General features: G+C 35.0%; 2 protein-coding genes across 4 annotated transcripts; both read left to right on the top strand.

Moving 5' to 3' along the window:
- Positions 1–606: 606 nt before the first annotated feature.
- On the top strand, positions 607–10752 carry LOC108461582 (protein transport protein SEC23-like). 2 transcript variants are annotated; one of them, XM_017761465.2, is made up of 13 exons: positions 607–998; positions 1566–2322; positions 2394–2567; positions 2661–2822; positions 2954–3096; positions 3436–3511; positions 3810–3985; positions 4083–4164; positions 5472–5549; positions 7437–7598; positions 7727–7990; positions 9492–9596; positions 10371–10752. In XM_017761465.2, the coding sequence occupies exons 2-13, from the start codon at positions 1600–1602 to the stop codon at positions 10509–10511; spliced, it is 2286 nt and encodes a 761-aa protein (XP_017616954.1). In that variant the 5' UTR covers positions 607–998; positions 1566–1599; the 3' UTR covers positions 10512–10752. The 2 variants fall into 2 exon arrangements, with proteins under 2 accessions (XP_017616954.1, XP_052879738.1); XM_053023778.1 differs by having other exon boundaries at positions 1561–2322.
- A 566-nt stretch (positions 10753–11318) lies between these two features.
- Positions 11319–19226, top strand: LOC108463862 (uncharacterized). Of its 2 annotated transcripts, none has more exons than XM_017763833.2 (14): positions 11319–11706; positions 11790–11876; positions 11958–12029; positions 12404–12599; positions 12940–13046; positions 13826–14158; positions 14262–14396; positions 15194–15337; positions 16849–17004; positions 17166–17393; positions 17723–17889; positions 18119–18233; positions 18333–18413; positions 18865–19226. In XM_017763833.2, exons 1-14 carry the CDS (start codon positions 11434–11436, stop codon positions 19075–19077), a joined length of 2307 nt encoding a protein of 768 aa, XP_017619322.1. In that variant the 5' UTR covers positions 11319–11433; the 3' UTR covers positions 19078–19226. The 2 variants fall into 2 exon arrangements, with proteins under 2 accessions (XP_017619322.1, XP_017619321.1); XM_017763832.2 differs by having other exon boundaries at positions 12928–13046.
- Positions 19227–19329: the final 103 nt, after the last annotated feature.

Below are 19329 nucleotides of genomic sequence, written 5' to 3'. Positions count from 1 at the left end.
TGGATAAAGTTGAATGTGGATGGTGCCATGCAGCCTAGTTCTGCTCATGGATCAATGGGCAATGGTTACTAGGCTTTGGGAGGAATATAGGATGTTGCATTGCTGTTCAAGCTGGTGTTTGATGGAATAAAGCTTGCTAAAACGTATGGATTCAATCGGCTGGTAACTGAGTGTGATAGTCTCCAAGTGGTTAATATGCCATTAAAGAAGATTGGGACTGTTGTGTTAGCAGGTCGAATACAGAACCTGATGGCTGTCATAGACTACATCAGGATCAAGCATGTTTATCGGGAATCTAATTTACCAGAGGACTATTTGGCCAAATCCTCAGCCTATGGATGAGATTCGTGAGCTGCTAAGGAAAAGGATTCTGCTGCTGAGTATTGTCAGTTCATTACCTAGTTAGCGCAGGGGCGAAATCAAAATTTTTTATCAAGCATTGAATTTAAATTCTAATTTTTATTATTTTTAGGAAGGATCAAAGTGTAAAAGTTAAATTACCATAATTTATTTTAATTATAAAATAATATATTCCTAATTTTAATTAATTAAAATCCAAAAAATAATATTATAGATATAACAAATTTTAATGTTATGCATGAACATTGTAAAACTGCAAACCTTACCATTTTTTTCTTAGAATTTTTCTCCTATAGTTAACATTAATTGCGTTTTTTTCCTTCAATTAATTAGATTTATTTGTTTTCTTTTGTTTTGAAAATTAATTTATAATACTTCATGAATTATTAAAAAATTCATTGATTTTTTATATTTCCTTTTATTAATTTCTTTTTATACTTCAATTTTTAATTCATTGAAAAAATAAAATAAAATTATCATAAACAAATTGTTTTACGTTCACAATGATTTTAGTTATATTAAAGATCAAAGATTATGTATAATTATTCAAGGAATCGTGATTGTTCTTCGGCATCTTCCTATCGTGGGGCATTCGATTCCGGTTCCTCCATCAGAGGCTTGCTTTCAAGTTGATTCAGGTGACTTGATTTCCGCTTTTTGTTTTAATTTTTTAAAAAAGGAAGGAATTTGAAGCTTGTCTCTCTAGACTCAGATGATAATCTCATTCTCCAAATACCCTCTAAATCTTAAGCATTGTATAATTCAGTTGTTGATTTGGCGTAGATCGAGTTAGAACATAGGTTGATGAATTTATGTGGCTTAATTTTGAAACTTATAAGATATTTGAATGGTCTGCGTAGCTCTTATTGCAAGTCTTTTGATGAATATGGAATTCTCCAACTTGGCTTATCTGTAGACTGATTTTCCACTTTGCTTTGCCTTCTTTCTAAATTCAGTGAACTATGGTGTAGAGTAATTTGCTAACCGCTTGATTTTGTTTGTTTAACTTGTGATTCTTTCAGCAACTTTATTCATACCATTTTGATGGACATTAGTTTCTAGAGTAAGAAGACTTAGCCATTCATTTATAATTTTATTTTTGTGAATCATCTGCATATTGTTTCTCATAATATTTGCATATGTACTTTGCGCGTTGTTTCATAGAAAATCGCTTCTTCTTTTTTTTTTTTTGCGGTGTAGAGTAGGCTGCATTACTTGCATACCGTACCTAAAAGAAATATGGCAGAATTCATGGAGCTGGAAGCACAAGACGGGGTTCGGATGACGTGGAATGTGGTGCCAGGGACGAAGGAAGAGGCGGGTAACTGTGTGGTGCCAGTCTCTGCCATCTACACCCCAATCAAGCCATTCCCCAACATGCTGGTCCTAACCTATGCTCCTCTTCGCTGTCGCAACTGCTCTTCCGTCCTCAACCCCTTCTGTGTCATGGATTTTGCCGCCAAGATTTGGATCTGCCCCTTCTGTTTCCATCGCAGCCACTTTCCTGCCCACTATGCCTCTGTCTCAGAAGAAAATCTACCTGCTGAGCTCTTCCCTCAGTACACCACCATTGAGTACAAATCCCCTAGGGAGGCCGCCTGCCTTCAATCTGTCTTCATGTTCGTGATTGACACTTCCATTATTGAAGAGGAAATGGCATTCCTCAAATCTGCATTGTCCCAGGCCATTGGCCTCTTCCCCGACAACTCTCTTGTTGGTTTGATAACCTTTGGCACGCTTGTCCATTTGCATGAGATTGGCTTCAGTACCGCTCCTAAGACCTATGTCTTCAAAGGCTCCAAGGATGTCCCAAAAGGCCAGCTTCTTGAGCAAATGGGCTTTTTCCTTAACAAGCCCAAGCCCCTCACTGGTGTCATTGCTGGTGCCAGGGATGGCTTGTCTTCAGATAGCATTGCACGATTCCTTCTACCTGCCTCTGAATGCGAGTTTGCCATCAATTCTGTAGGTTATTAGCAACATTTTCCTTTTAACAACGTCTAATTAAATGTTAAACGAGTTGTTCGCTTTTCTAGGTCTTGGAGGAGCTCCAAAAGGATCCTTGGCCCATTCCTGCTGATCAACGGGCAAGCAGGTCCACAGGCACTGCTTTGAGTGTGGCTGCCAGTTTGTTGGGTGCATGCTTTCCTGGTTCTGGAGCCCGAATCATGGCATTTCTTGGTGGCCCCTCAACTGAAGGCCCTGGTGCTGTAAGGATGGCTACTCTGTTATTTTGTCATTCATCGTGACAACATGCATGATTCCTACTAATTTTATTTACCTGTTTACTAATCTCCTTCTAGATTGTCTCAAAGAATTTATCTGAACCCATACGTTCCCACAAGGACCTGGATAAGGATTCTGCTCCCCATTATCATAAAGCTATTAAGTTCTATGAAACACTTGCAAAGCAGCTTGTGCACCAAGGACATGTACTCGATCTCTTTGCTTGTGCCGTTGACCAGGTTTGTGTTTGCACACATTCTTAATAATAATTTCTACAAGCATTCTAGTGGTGGCTTCTTACTTTCATCCATCAAATTTCCTGTGTTGGCTAAAATAACATTCTTGCGTTGTGCTACGTTTTTTGCAATAGGTTGGTGTTGCAGAACTTAAAGTTGTTGTTGAGAGAACTGGCGGATTTGTTGTTCTTGCTGAAAGTTTTGGCCATTCAGTATTTAAGGACACGCTTAGGCGTGTTTTCCAGTCAGGGGACAAGGGTCTCGGACTATCTTCAAAGTAAGGCCTTTTGAACTTAGACTTGTGCGACTTTCTCCTTTACACAGTTGCATAGTATGTAACATGGGCCAGCTCTGAACTATTTGTTCTTCTTGCCTTTATTAGCTTTATTAGTTCATTATGTGTAAGCATTGAAAGCATATATTTGGCTTGACCCCAAATAGTTTTCATTGTACTATTGAGAACCATGGTTAATTGTTTTCCAAATTTCATTTCTCTGGGATGCCTTATTTTGTTCAATTGAGCTGTCTATTACAAGTTCCATAACTTCTCTATTTTATAAATTCATGAGAACTGTATACAATGAACAATCTTGATGAAGTATTGCTTGGCTTGCAGTGGTATATTTGAGGTAAACTGTTCAAAGGACTTAAAAATTCAGGGTGTTCTTGGGCCCTGTGCATCTCTTGAAAAGGTATAACTCAAAGTAGGGATGAAGCCCAGAATTTTATATTTGAGGGGGCAGGGGGGGATAGAAAGGATCAAATTATAAATTTTATGGGGGACCAAATAATTATTCTTTTTACTTCTTTTAAGTATAAAAATACCAAATTTAAAAAAAGAAAAAAAAAGAATGGAAGAGAATAAGAAAGGGAGGGGGGGCTAGAACTCCGGCCTGTCTCTCCTCCCTATCCCTAACTTGAAAGTCTTACATGGTTTCCGCTTTCTACTGTCTGTACTTAAGGTATTTAATAGTTAATAGCTACGTGCAGAGAAGTCCTTTGTGCTCTGACACCATCATCGGGCAGGGAAACACCAGTGCATGGAAAATGTGTGGCCTTGATCAAGCTACAACTTTGTGTTTAGTATTTGATATTGTTAGGAAGGACATCCCTGATGCTACTGTTCAGTCCTCGAGCAGTCAATTTTATTTCCAATTTCTAACATTGTATGAACTCTCTTACCTTATACACATTACATAAATACTTGTTTTTCTTGTGTCGGTATCATTCTAACAGCTTGGACTTAATGTTATTTTTCTTCAGTTACCAGCATAGCTCCGGCGAAATGAGACTTCGTGTTACAACTCTTTCAAGAAGATGGGTTGCTGGACCTGGAAGCATACAGGTAGCCTTTGGCTCCTAATGTAGTTAATGGAGTCAATTCTGTTTCCCATAAAAGATTTGCCTGCTGTTTCATGTTTCTTTTCAATACGCGATAATCATATGAGGAAAAAAGAAAACAACAGGCATGTAATTTGTCCCTGAAGTATCCTATGTAACCTTCTCAGAAACAGAAATCCGAGTTAATGTGGATGGTGAATTTTCCTGTGATTTTATCTGATAGTCATTTATCGGAGACAAGAATTAAGGACTTAGATGGACTTAAGCATTGTACAATTGTTTTTTTTTTCTTTTTATTTGTGTGTGTCTTCTTTATGTTTTTGCTTGGATGTTTGAAGAAGGGGTCAACATATGAAATCCGTTGCAAAGCGTCTAGCATTTTTACATTGAAATACTTGAAAAATATGAATATGTAGGTTGATTGATGGAACACGGATCAATAAGATTTCAGTATGTTGCAGAGTGACCTTATGTTGCAGTACCTAGGTGTGCAAATAGCCATGGTATCAACAAGATTTCATCACTCTAAAGCGATGACGTGATGCCTATCCTTGATTGTCTCTTCCTCCACCCAACCCAACCACAGCTTTTCTCAGTCTAAGCTAAACTAGAAAACAGATTATACTTATCGGAGATGGCAATGAAGCATGCATTTAATGATTTTGGCCCTTGCTTTTTCAGTAAATTCCTCTTTGATAGTGTCTCCCCATGCCTCCACTTGTTTTCTTGTTCTTTTTCTCTTTGTCCAGCACATTTCTTCCCTTCTATTTTCCTTTTTTATATTCATCAGATTATGATATAAATGCTGTTTCTCTTTTGGCGTAATCTAAATTTTGTATCTTGGATGCAACTTGCCACATGACCTTAAAGACTTAAGTTCATTTCTGTAGTTATAAAATTAATGTGTCCAACACATGATCTACTTAGCAATTGCAAACTAAACTTTAATGGACTAAAGTGAACATTAATCTTAGTACTAGGACTAAAACTGGAGTTTAGCCAAACTTATATATGAAATATTAAAGAAAATGATAGTTTTAGATGATCCTTTGTCACTCGGTGATCTTAGATTGACATTTTTCTTAGTGAATGCCAAAGCTTGCTAGTCCCCTTTGTCCCACTCTTCAGATAAATATGAATGATTTTGCTTCTTCTTCTTCTTCTTGTCTGTTCTTTTTTCATTCCTAATCCCCACTGAGAATGGGAATTTATTAAGTTATTGGGATGATATACGACCAGCTTCTCAACTTTACTTTTAGTTAGCAATATTTACAAGGTTTCACCTAATCAAGCTTCCTTTAAAAAATGTAGGATTTGATTTCTGGCTTTGACCAAGATGCAGCTGCTGCAGCGATGGCACGCCTAGTGTCTTTCAAAATGGAAATTGAGGTAATCACTGTGTTATACATGATGTTTTGATAGTATTTCTGGTTTCGTGGTTATGTATGTACTTCTTCAGTCAGGTGAACGATCTTTTTGCACCTTGGTCATTGATTGATATATGGGTTCTAGCACCAAAACTGTACCTTGCACTCACCTTTAACCATAATGCCTTTGTCTATTAGAGGGCCTTTAATAAGTAGGATTTTTGAGGGAATATCGTTTATGATTGTGGGACTGCCTCCTCCATGTTCCCTTCATAAGAAGTAATAATTACTAGGAAAATGAAAGTGTAAACCTGAGTGAGAAAGAGAGAGGAAGAAGGAAGAAAGTTGCTGGCTGTGAGAAATAAGAGAGAAATAGGGGAAAGAATTGTGTGAAAAATACTACTTGCATATTTACATTATGTTACACAACCTATTTATACTAGTAACTGGATACATAAATAAGGAAAGTCAAAGAAAGTCAAAGATATGATATGCCTAATGTTATGCTAGTGGATCCCTAGAATTAGGTCATAATAAATACGTGAGATTACTATCACAACAGAAAGAAATCATTAAAAGAGCTTTCCCTCATTATATTGGAAGTACTAGTTTGTATACCCGTGCGATGCATGAACCAATTGTATGTATTAATAAAATGCACTTAATTATGAAATTAAACCATGTTGATGTGTTAGCATGTAATAGGTGGCAGATGTCTAAGAACTGGTTTAGAACTAATTGTTACTAAAATTATTCCAAAACTCTATTTTATTACATATATGATATGATATGTGTATGTATGTTGTCATATATATATATATATAAAGAAAAAAGATTACTCTTTTCCCATTTCTTGCCCGATGAATTCAATAAAAATAAGTGTTACATTTATATTTGATTCCTAAATCAATTCAAATTAAATTATTAAATGATGTGATTAATATTGAGGTATATAATATGGTAATTAAATTAAATTAATTATTACGTAATGTGATCAAATTAAATTAAAATGTTATATAATGTAATTAAATTAAGTTGATAGTGGCTCCATAATGATAGGCTAAGAATTAAGGAAATATTTTGGAACCCAAAGAACTATTCTAGAACTCAATGTTTCCATATATGCTCCCATACCTTCTTTATATAATATATATAGGATTTCCTAGAATTCCCCAAATTTGTGAAGGGAAAAAGTGTGATTGTAAAGCAATCCAAGTCATTTAAGAAAAGGGAAATGAAAGAGTTAGATTATGTTTTGTCTACTCAACTTCAAGATCCTTTGTCCCTCTTATACCTGAAAGTGCAAACAAGAGACCGTGGCACGGTTCCGGAAGATTTTTTTCAAGAGAAAGGTATACACATTTCAGAATCAGAACACTGTTCTAGTCATTCTGCAATATGCTGTAAACCGCTAACAGAGAGAATATAATTCTCTTGCAACAATGCAAGGAGCTGAGAACTGCTAATCCTGTTGAGAGATTTTATTAAGATTTTATCCTGTAAGTTGAAAGATGCTTGACTTTTATATGATCTGGTGTTTGTATCTCCTAATAATTCTAATTGTTTCTCTTTATCTTGATGGCAGTTGTACATATATTGAGGTTGTATATTACAGTCATTTCTTTGTCCGATCCTTTCACTTCATCTCATATTCTTACTATTTTTTTCCCTCTTGGACCAAGTAAAAACTTTTCTCTATTTGCTTAAATTTGGTATTACTCATGGACGCTTTGAACAATGATAATTTGCAAGGCTAAACAATAAAAATGAAAAAAACTAGAATTTTATCACATGAGACTTTCCACAGTCCTTTCAATTACTCCTGGAAGTGATGCTTCAAGTCCTCATGAAAATTTTGAACTGTATGGTTGTGATGTGTACTATTCTGTAACATGATGTTGGCATGCAGGCCGAGTTCGACCCTATAAGATGGTTGGATAAAGCATTGATTCATATATGTTCTCGGTTTGGGGATTACCAAAAGGATACCCCATCTTCTTTCAGCCTGTCTCCAAGGTTTTCAATATTTCCTCAGTTCATGTTTCATTTGCGGCGATCGCAATTTGTCCAGGTATTATCCATCTTACATTTTAAGTTACATTTTCCTTTCAATCAAATCATTGAAAATTATATAATCAATATAGGTTATGCATAATATTGGGTAACGTACTTCAATTAGGTTGGTTTCTTATTTTACAGGTCTTCAATAACAGTCCTGATGAGACGGCATACTTCAGAATGATCCTGAATAGGGAAAATGTTGCCAATTCAGTTGTGATGATTCAACCTTCATTGATTTCTTACTCGTTTCAGTCTGTTCCAGAGCCAGCACTGCTTGATGTGACTGCCATTGCAGCTGACAGGATCCTGCTTTTGGACTCTTATTTCACCGTTGTTATTTTTCACGGCTCAACTATTGCACAGTGGCGAAAAGCTGGGTATCATGATCAACCTGAGCATCAGGTAACTTTTTTCTTGAATTTGGAATTTACAGGCTGAACAAAAAAAAAAAAAAACACTTACGTTTGACCAAAATATGGACAAGCCAAACTTTATATATGTTGGAGCTATGATGTTGGGCAATTTGTAATAGCAAAAAGGCATTAAGGGTATGTTTGGGAATCACAAAGTAATTGCAAGAAAGTGTAATTACACCCTCTTGTAATTACAAGTCTAATTCCTAGACATGTTTGGCTGGCATAATATAATTACGTCTTAAAAAGGTAATGAAAAATGAAAAATTTGAAAGTCATCATGGTTAATTACCCTTTGTAATTCCCCCAATTCTCAGCCCTCCCCTTAGAATTGGAGCAAGTAATTGGAGTGCTCCAATTACACTTAATTGTAGTGAAAATGTAGTTACCAGCCTGACATTCATGCAGTGACAGGGCCGCCATGTTGCTATGATATACTATATCCTGTTATCGCTATCCATAAGTTTAGGAAAGGCTGTATTTTGTCATTGTTTCATCTGAATAGAATATTATGCTGTCATCATCATAATGGAGAATTGTACAGCTTTTTCTATCATGTCTTCATTAATAAACAAGAAGAATAATACTGCTGGTCTGCAAATCATTTTAGCCGTTGGCTGTGAATTTCTAATTTTTATTTTCTTCCCCCTGTTTTAATGCATAGGAAACACTATTAGCCTGTGTTTTGCTTATAGTTACACTGGACTATGGTAGTTCTATTAGGCATTTTTCCTGCAATTCTTGAATATTGTTTGTTTTAGGATGTAGGAACTGACTATGTATAGCAAGTTTATTTCTTGTGTAAAAGTGCTACAAATTAGATGGTAAGAAAATAAGAAGATGCCAATATAACATAACCGCCTTTTCACCATCAATGATGTAGAAGGCAGAAAAATTAGTGGGAAGGGAAAACAAAAGAAGAAGCTAGTTATAAATTTAAGAATTAAGAGTGATATAAGAACAAAGAGACTGGAATCCAATTCCCAATCACTCAACTATTAAATCTTGATATTCCTAAACCCAAAATCACTAGAACTGCAACAAGTAGAACTTAAAGGGGGACCTAATATAAAGGAAAGATGTTAAATATAATCATAATGCAATTGTACTCGGAAATTAAGTGAAAACTAATTTGTATGAAATATTGTAAATTGTAATCAATCTAAACGGACCCTTACTTTATTTATCAAACTTAAAATTTTCATTAATCGCTAAAAATATAACAAGATACCAAATTACATATTAACCCTTGTATCACGTTTTCCTAAAGATTTGCTTAGGGAAAAGGTAATTTAAATATTTAATGTCTTCATACAATACATGATGGGAAATCTTATATTTTCTTTGTTTCTGAAAGAAAAAAGAAAGTGTAGTCCTAACGAATATTGTTTTATTTTTACATAAATTAGAATATTTAAAAAGAACAAACAGAGCCTTTGCCCATGTAGTATCTCAAGACATTGTTCTTATCATCATATTTGTCCATGTAGGCTTTTGCCCAGTTGCTGCAAGCTCCTCGTGATGATGCAGATGCAATAATCAAGGAAAGGTTCCCGGTTCCTCGACTGGTCATTTGTGACCAGTATGGCTCACAGGTTAGTAGCTGTTCTTAATTTGTATACAGATGAAGTCAAGGCTCTGATTGAGAATATTATGATTTTATTTTGCCCTATCCCTTCTGAAACAATCACGCTGTAGTTCATCCATGCTTTCCTCCACCTGTGAGCTATGGTGCTTACCTGTTTAGAAAATTAGGCTCAAATCCTGCTTCATTGCAAGTAGTATTATAAAAGCTCATTAGTATTCTTTTCGATTTGAATTGTTATACTAAAGAAATGGAAGATGATGCCAATAAGGCCTTGCACCAGTGGCAAAGGCTGAGGCCCTGGGACCTTGATGCCCTATGTTCAACTCCAATGTTGTGTAAATCATGTGAATAGTCTTCAGATGTATTATTGCTTAAATCGCACCATGTATAGGTCCTATCTAGAACTATTCTAATTTGGCTCTGGATATGGGTCCGATTGCACTCTATAACACTTGATTCTTATTATAGTTTATTCAGATATGTATTGCTTATAATTCTACTTGTAAACTTCCCAAAAAAAAAAAGAAAAGAAATGGAATATGATTGATGGACGGATTAGTCAATTTGCAATTAAAATCACAAAAATGAAGCTTTAATAACCTTGAATGTATAAGCACATACGATCTTCAATTTCTACACACATGCTGAATCACAGTGCATAGAAAAATGGAGGAAAAACGAGAAAGTGAACAGCTTGGTGCCCTGTCTTCTTAGCTATTTTATTATTATTTTCTTTTCTTTTCAATGCATAGTTATTAATTAAGTCTGTTTTGATCATCAGGCCCGTTTTCTTCTTGCGAAGTTGAATCCTTCTGCTTCATGTAACTCCGATGGTCATCGTCCGGGTGGAGACATAATCTTTACAGACGATGTAAGCTTTGAGGTTTTCTTGGATCATCTCCAGAGATTAGCAGTTCAATAAAGTATGATAGCAGAGAGCTATAGGCAATTTTGTAAAATCCATCCTTTAATTTTTTTTGTACAGTAATTCCAATGATTTTTGCTTTTATTTTTTAGTTGTCTGAATCAGGAGAAATTAGGATGATTAGATGTTTTATGGTTTTTATTTTAGTAGTGATTTCATGCTGCATTTTATGATTTTTTTTTCTTTTTTACCATTTAAATTGAAGTAAATTATAGGAATCTCACTCTCTTCTTCATCATTTGCCTGTTTTATTTAACAATAGTCAATTTAATTTATTATATACCCAGAGCAGAAAATCAAGAAGTTGATAGATTTGTCAAGATAGCTAACTCGGGAAGTTAAGGTTTGCGAATGTTTGAAAGAACCCTTTTAGGGAGTTAGGCCAAAGCGGAGTTTATTTCTTGTATTTTTCTATTTTCCACCAAAAAAAAAAAATTACCCAACTAACAACTTAAACTTTTTTAATGTTTTTATTTGCTTCATCAATAGCCGCTAGCTCAAGCTAAAAAAAAGAGAGTTAATTCTCATTGAGAGATATTACGTTATTAACCATTTAAAGTGTAAGAAAATTAATGTATTTGGGATTATTTAGTTTAATCATAAAAATTAAAAATATTTTTAGTTTTGTTCTAAGTAAAAATAAGATAAAATTAAAAATATGTAAACATTAAGGGCTAAATTTAAAATTATCAAATTTATCTGTTTTAACTATGGGTGACAAAAAAAAAAAGAAGTTGATGAGGGACTAAAAACAAATTTACTATTAGTGGAGGGACTAGACATTGAATTTTCCCTTTTAAGTGATTCTGCTGAAGTTAGGCGACTGAGATTGGAGTTATTGTGACAGAAGGCAAAACATGCCCAATTGTGATAAAGGCACTGAAGTGAAGTGGACAGGAAAAAAAGGTAGAGTTGGTAAATGGAGAAGCTTAAATGTGTGGTTCCAGAGAGGCTGAAGCGGAGGGTGGAGGAGAGCCATGTTGATGATCTTCCTTCACTATCCTCTTCTCTGCTCCAATTGTTCCTCAGTTTGCCGCAGTTCCATCAGTTGATCTCAGAGTTGGCAGCAGAGCCAGCGACCCAGGCCGGTCTTTGTGGCAAGAACGAGGGTGCCGCTTTGGACTTGAAAGAAAAGGGCAACCAATGCTATTCCTCTGGAGATCATTCCCAGGCTCTGCGTTGCTATTCTCAGGTCTCTTCTTCTCTTTTACTTATTACCAAAACAATCAATGAATTGAATTTCCTTTTTGGTGGTTTTAATGGAAAAAGTTACAGGCGCTTCGTCTTGCTCCCATTGACGCCCACCACACTGGCAAGAATCTTGTTGCTACTTTGTATTTAAACCGAGCTTCATTGTTTCACGTGAGTCTCTCTCTTTCTCTCTCTCTGATTTCTCATTCCCAAACCTTTAATCTTTTATCTCATCTAAAACCCTAAAAACAGAAAATGGGCCTGCCAATGGAGTCTCTTCGAGATTGCAGCAGGGCACTAGAAATTTCTCCTTCCTATCCAAAGGTACATATTAGTTTCTTCTTCAAATACTTTTCAATTGTTAATTGCTTATGGCCTCTCTCTGAATATCAAAATATGAAAAGTGAGCTCTCAGATTTTTCATTCAAGAGAAGAAACATATGATTGAGGGGTAAAACACAAGATTGTAATGTTTGTGTAGGAGGGTTTGTGCAATTGTTGGCTTGGCTTGTGTGTTTTGAGACACAAAATTTATATCTCCTATTGTATGGATGTTTCTCCATCTTCTTGCCATGGATGTAGATACCGTTCGTTTCCTTTCCTTTCCTTTCCTTTTTGTGTTTATCTTTTGTTTCTTTTTTGTGCTTATTCCACCAAACTAAGCAATTTCTGGTGGCAGTAACATATCTTTATTGTAGGTGTGGTATAGGAGAGGTAAGGTGAATGCTACACTGGGGAACTACGAAGATTCAGTCCATGACTTAAGTGTTGCTAAGGATATGGAGCCATCAATAGGGGGAAAGAAACAGATAGAAAGGGAGCTGGACATGCTTGCACGGCATCATGAGAAAAAAATTCCTAAACCAGCCAGCCAGAAAAGTGTAGAAATTCCAGGTAAGATGGTAACCTTTACTCAGCATCCTATTTCTTATTTTCACCACACGCTCTGCTCATTTGTTGTAATTGTTGCAATCTCTTGCAGAGAAGAATTATTTTTGCATTTAAATCCTTAAGCAGGTTTTATTGCTGCCTGCCTGCAGACTTTATCTAGAGGCTTTGGAGATTGATTAGATTTTTTTATTAAGCATTTAGAGCTGTGTCAGACCTATAAAATTTAATGATTGTTTATTGCTCTTGATTGTATTCCGAATATATGCTTGTAGCGCATGGCACTTTGCATTTTCTTTTCTAAGTTATTATAACATTACAAATAATCTGTCAGATGTGCCTTCAGAAATAAAACTTCAGTGTGTAAAAACACCAGACAAAGGAAGGGGCATGGTTTCTCAGTTTGACATTCCTCAAGCTTCCTTGATTCATGCTGAAGAACCTTATGCTGTGGTATGTACATATTTTATTGTTGAATTTGTCATTGATTTTATGTTGTTTTAAATTTGAGTAGGCATAGCTTAATGAGTACTTAATAATATAGTTTACCAAAATGTACTTATTTTCTATACACAGCTTTGGCCATGGGAAATATCATTAGTTATAGTGTACAGTGTCATCTTTGACTCTTTCACTTGGTAGAATAATATTGGTTGGTATTTACTACTTTTCAAGTATTGCAATTTGCTACCTTAAGTAGTTTTAATCATTATTAACTTTATTACCTGAGGTCTGAATATAACAAATTCACTTCAATTCCACCATTGTTTACCACACGAGTTTAGGGAATGATTATACTTGACCTCACCTCGATTCGTTTTGTTGTACTTTACTAAGCTCTAGCCTCCACATAAGGCACATATGTAGAGTTCCTGTGAAGAAATGGAATTAAAATGAGAGGATCCCTCAGTTTTGTTCTTTGTTTGTGTATATTTTTTTTTTTATCTTTTCTTCAGTTAATCTTGTATTGTAGAAGGGTTTAGGCCTTAGAATGAGAGGACAGAAATTAAATTAAGATACAGGTCAGCCTTACTTCTACTCAGAGGTTATTTCTCATTGGTTTAAGCATGAGTGAAGTTTGTTGCAATGTATGAGGCTGTAAAATAACATACATCCTAAAAGTAATAAAAATTTAATATCTTGGTTCGTATATAAAGCCCTCATCATCTGACTGTGAGAACTTCCAATTTGGTAATGGGAATATAACTTCTACTTGACCATACTATGGGCAGGTTATTTTGAAGCATTGCCGAGAAACTCATTGCCATTATTGCTTGAATGAACTACCTGCAGATACAATCCCCTGCTTTTCATGTTCATTGCCATTGTACTGTTCCCAGCACTGCCAAGTGCGAGCAGGTGGGCCAATTCATATTCCAGATACAATGGTAGGCAGTAATTTCAAGCCAACACTTGAGTGCATTCCAGAACATAAACACGAATGTCAAGGTGTGCACTGGCCTGCAATATTGCCTTCTGATGTAGTTCTGGCTGGTCGAGTAGTAGTGAAAACCATGGAGCAGAAGGGACAATTCACTGATGTTCCTAATCTTTCAGAAACCTTGGTATATTTCTCAAGTTTAATGTGAATGTTGACTTTAATTCTGTTAATGAATAACTAAATGTCAAGGGCTGATCTTCCAGCTTATGGCTTATTTCTCCTTGTAGGGGCTTTGTGAAAGTTATTCAAAAATGTCGCCAGAAAGCAAATTGGAACTACACATATATTCCATTGTATTGTTATTTTGTCTCCATCACTCTTTCAGTTCTGAACTGTCAATTAATGGAGACTCTGCATCACAGGTCCTCTCATCTCTGATATCCATTTATATTTGATCAGAAATTGTACTACGATCTCGATTTTTTCTTACTACCACTAAGAATACTGACCACCTTTATATTTTTGCATCTTTTCACATTTGCAGTGAGACTATAAGACTAAGTTTCCTACCTTGTTAAATCTGAACCAAACCCTAAAAGTTTTAGTAAATAACTAAAAACTGAAGTATAATTGAATCCCAAACAATTCGGAAAGCAAGAGAAGGGATGGAAATACTTTTTACTTAATGTGGAGCTTCTTGGATCTAGCTCTCTATTTTCTTGTATCACTAGGAGATATTTCAAGAGTTATCTGTACATTCTCTGTCAAGGTGTTTGCTTGACATGACTTGGTAAATGTGGCTGATGTGCATGTTTTTAGTGCAAAAGATAAGAAAAAAAAAAACACCATAGAAATACTTGAAGACACACACATGCTATGCATATGTTCAATGTGTTCAATAACCCGGAATCTGCATATAAGTTTTCTAAATGTTAAATGATCTCATCCTCGCACTCCATGTATTTGTTACATACCCATACTAGTTACAACAACTTTTTAAGATGCATTTATGTCTCAGTATTTCCCATTTTCAATTTAATCGTAAGTTCTGCATCAGATTACATATGTTGCTTCAGAGTGATACAGTGCTTTGCGGCATTTTGACTCTTCTTCCCAAAGATTTGTTATTTTAGATGTTTGCAGTGTTAATATGGCCCCATTTTCTTGACTGCATAACTGATCGTTAATTATTGGGTTTTGTTTTCCATGTCATATGCAGATTGTCATACTTCTATCTCAAATTAGAGTGAATTCTATTGCAGTTGTCCGTATGAAATCCAATACCAATGATTCTTATGATCAGCAAGATTGGTTTCAAAACTTCTCCTTTGGTGAGGCAGAAGCAGCTAGTAGTGTGGAACAGGTATATTTTACTGTATGCTTTTTGTTATTTTGCTTCAAGCACTTTATTTTTTATATATAAATATATATATATTAATTTCTTTTTCATATTCTTTAATAACCTGCTTTTCATTCATTTCGTTCAATTTCCTTTGTAAAGATGTTGCAAGGAGTTGAAAGCTATGTTGCTTGGATTTGAGTGTGCGTGTCGGTTATTAACATGTGTCCGACATGGCTATGTTCAACTTTTTCTAAGTTTTTTCATCTATGTGGAGGGTCTTTGAGGGTCATATCCCTACCCACATCTGACATGAGTACTTAAAGAAATGAAGAGTCAGAACAACATGGATTAAAACTTTTAAGGGCTTGTCAATTATATTTCCTTTCATTTCCGGGAATTCCTAATAATAAACTGTAATGGGCCATTAAATCCATTCTAACTTCTCTAAGACAAGTATTATATATTGCTGTTCTGCACATTGTTGACTATCTTTTCATGTATTATATATGTACTACTATGATTTTAAGACAAGTATATGCCCATCCTAAAAGTCTAGCTTTTTCAACATTTTGAATATATTTTATTTTTAAAATTTATATATATATATATATCTTTGCGTCCATCAATATATTTTTATTGTGAAGGTTGTAATACGTTACCAATACTGATTTTAAGACCTTGGTTTCGACTTCCTTGTGTTCGGATCTTGTCAAAGGGTGCTCCTGACCTTAGACTTGTTAGAAAGTGAGAGTCTTTAAATCTCTATAGATTGGAATAATGTCTCTCATTTTATTACTAAGAATTGTTCCTTAAATAGAGGTTAGATAGGGTTTTATTTTTGTAGACCAAGAACCTAAAATTAACTTGTAGAATAAGAAACTATAATTTAGGAAACTAAAATTAAGTACTTTTAATTGAAATAAAATACTTCCTAAATAAATTATTCTAATCAAGAATATTACTAAAATAAAGTTGTTTACTTTCTTTTCATTTGTGCCTCTTTAACTTCTTATATTTCCCACAAAGGCATCCACAACAGACAAGTTTCTAGAATCATAAAGAAATTTTCAAATATTTGATATGGTTTGGACTTGTCATTCAGATTTGAGTTTTAAGGTTCCATAAGAAGTTCTAAATTATATGATGGTTTTTGGTGTCATGCTCAAACATTAACTATGTAAACATGAATGCACTGGAAAGTGACTCAATGTCAGAATCAAAAAGCTTTTATGCTTCCTTGACTCTGTTTAGCCTAAGGGTGTAAGCGAGACTCCTTTACTCGCAAATTCAAGTATCCTAATGCTTTATTTGTTTTTACAGTTGATTATAGCATTGACATTGTAGAATTTTAAAATTTAGGCCTTGAAAGAAAAAAAAAATGCAAATAAAAGGCCTCAATGGAATGGCATACCAACCAAAGCAAACTGGTTTAAATTGATATATACTGTCACCCACTTGATCATTCTTACTTTCACTCTCTGGCATTTGTTACTAAGCAGTGCCATCTTTTCATTAGTTTGTTTCATGCCCAGGTCAGAGTAGGTCAGGCTCTTTACAAAGCAGCCAGTTTGTTCAACCATTCCTGCCTGCCAAACATTCATGCATATTTTATTTCACGTACCCTCTTACTACGAACAACAGAGTTTGTGTCTGGAGGGTGTCCCCTGGAATTGTCTTATGGTCCTCAGGTACTCTCTCTCTCTCTCTCTCTCACTCACTCACACACATACACACACACATTTCTCGTAGTGGAATGGTGATGTTACTATTTTCTCTAGGGTTGTGTTACATCTAGTCTTTTGTAGACAGAGCGAGATCAATTTATTTAAATTGAAGTTCATTTTTACAGGTTGGCCAATGGGACTGTAAAGACCGCCTTAGATTTCTTGAAGAAGAGTACTTTTTTCGATGTTGGTGCCGTGGTTGTTCAGAAGTGAATGAATCTGATCTTGTAATTAGTGGATTTTGTTGTGTTAATCCAAATTGTTCTGGAGTGATTTTAGACAATCTTGTGGCTAATTGTGAAAAGCAGAAGCCTAAAGTTCCAGAAACAATAAGCAATGAGTCTCATTTGCAGGTACTTCAATTTCTTTTGGTGCAGGAACAAGTACAGTCTAGCTGCTGCATCACAAGATTTCATTGGTGTATTTGTGCTAAAAATATATATTTTCTAAACTCTTTATGGGACATTCTAATAAAAAATTCACAAATGCGAATAAAATATGAATACTGCTGGGAGAATGATTGTTATTAATTACTGCACTTTTAGTGGAAAATGAATTTATAGCACACCTTACATTTTGTAGACTTTATTATGTAGCTTTTAGGCCATTTATGGAGAGAAATTTGTTGGTTTCTGCAGAGTTAATCAGATGGACCATTTAACCTTGTTATTATTACCTCCAGGTACACGAGCTCAAGGATATTGACATCAAGAAAGTGGCTAACATTTCACTTGATCAAACACAAAGTTCCTTCCATGTTGGTTCTGGGTTTTGCTTGAAATGCGGTTCTTATTGCAATTTTGCTTCTAGGAGCAAAGAAGTTGAAAAAGCTTGGACTGATTTCAGAAGGTACACAGTTAATATTTATAAAAGCTTTTCTGTTGTTCATGATTATATTTTTAAATTTTTAGAAATATAAAACTCATAAGGATTGTCGTCTCTGCATGTAGGCTGTACTTTTCACATTCAATTAAAATTATGTTGTAAAGCTTTAATTTGTAATGTATGCATGTACGTGTACTACCCTGCTGCAGAGAAGCACATATGTTTTACCTATAGCCTGTTCATTGCTTGATAGGTTGCAGGATTCAATAGCTTCAAAAGATACGTGCGGTACTAACCTTACAGATGCTTTGAGATCTCTTGGTCTTCTAAGATCAATACTGCATGCTTATAACAAAGGCATTGCAGAAGTAAGTTTCATTAACTAGTTATTAACACCTTAATCAAAGCTCTGCTGATCCGAGACCAGTAATACAGGATGTAATTATCTATGAAATTGTCTTGTGCAGGCAGAGGACATTCTTGCGAAGGCATTTTGTTTCATTGGTGATTTTGAGCCAGCTAGAGACCATTGTAAAGCATCCATAGAGGTAACCGTTTACTAGTGTAAGAATAATATTGTGGTTCAACTCTTGATGAAACATTAGTTTATGTTGACCAGTTGTGACTACTTTGTCTTGTTGTTCACTGCTTTTGATGTTAATGATAATTGTTAAATTCCGTATTTGTGTAGTTAAAACTTAGAAGGTACCAAATGTTATATTGGAATTATCAAATGAAAAAAAGGTAATGATGATTACGAGAAGAGGACGAGGGAAGGAAATGGAAATCTTGGGGGGAGTGATCTCATGTTCTCCATATCTCTAAAGGCTTTTAATTTTGTTAGTTGAATTAATGTTTTTACTTTGAACTGTTATTCTGTGTATGAACAGTCAACCCCAAAACCCTTTCGGAAACATAATTTGGCTCTACACTTTAGTCATTTGGCTATTTATCAAGTTTTGAATAAGATTTTCATAATGGTTTGGTTCTTGGTTGCAGATACTGGAAAAGCTCTATGGCCCCAATCACATTGCAATTGGATATGAATTGGCAAAGCTGGCATCCATTCAGCTAGCTTTGGGTGATTGTACTGCTGTCTATAACATAAATCGACTGAGTGCCATATTTTCTACATATTATGGACCACAAGCAGGCATTATATTTCCTTATCTACTTGTTCTTGAGAGAGAAAGGAGCCGAATCATACAATGAAAATGTCAAATCCTTTTCTCTCATGTGCATAGCCATATGCCATCCAACACTATATATATATATATATATATATATTCCTTGATATGTTGGTGCCAGCTGGGTTTGATGTCAATCTCATATCAAATGAAGTTTTGATTGAAATGGTAAAATTGTTTTAATTATTTTAGTATGAATTATATTCAACAGTTCAAAAAATCTAAAAATTTAAAAAAAATTCACATGTTAAAATGTGAGGTCCTTGGAACCACGTCA

This window comes from Gossypium arboreum, chromosome 13 (genome assembly GCF_025698485.1).
Source record: "Gossypium arboreum isolate Shixiya-1 chromosome 13, ASM2569848v2, whole genome shotgun sequence".
Classification (NCBI taxonomy): domain Eukaryota; kingdom Viridiplantae; phylum Streptophyta; class Magnoliopsida; order Malvales; family Malvaceae; genus Gossypium; species Gossypium arboreum.
This window is presented reverse-complemented; position numbering and strand designations above follow the sequence as displayed.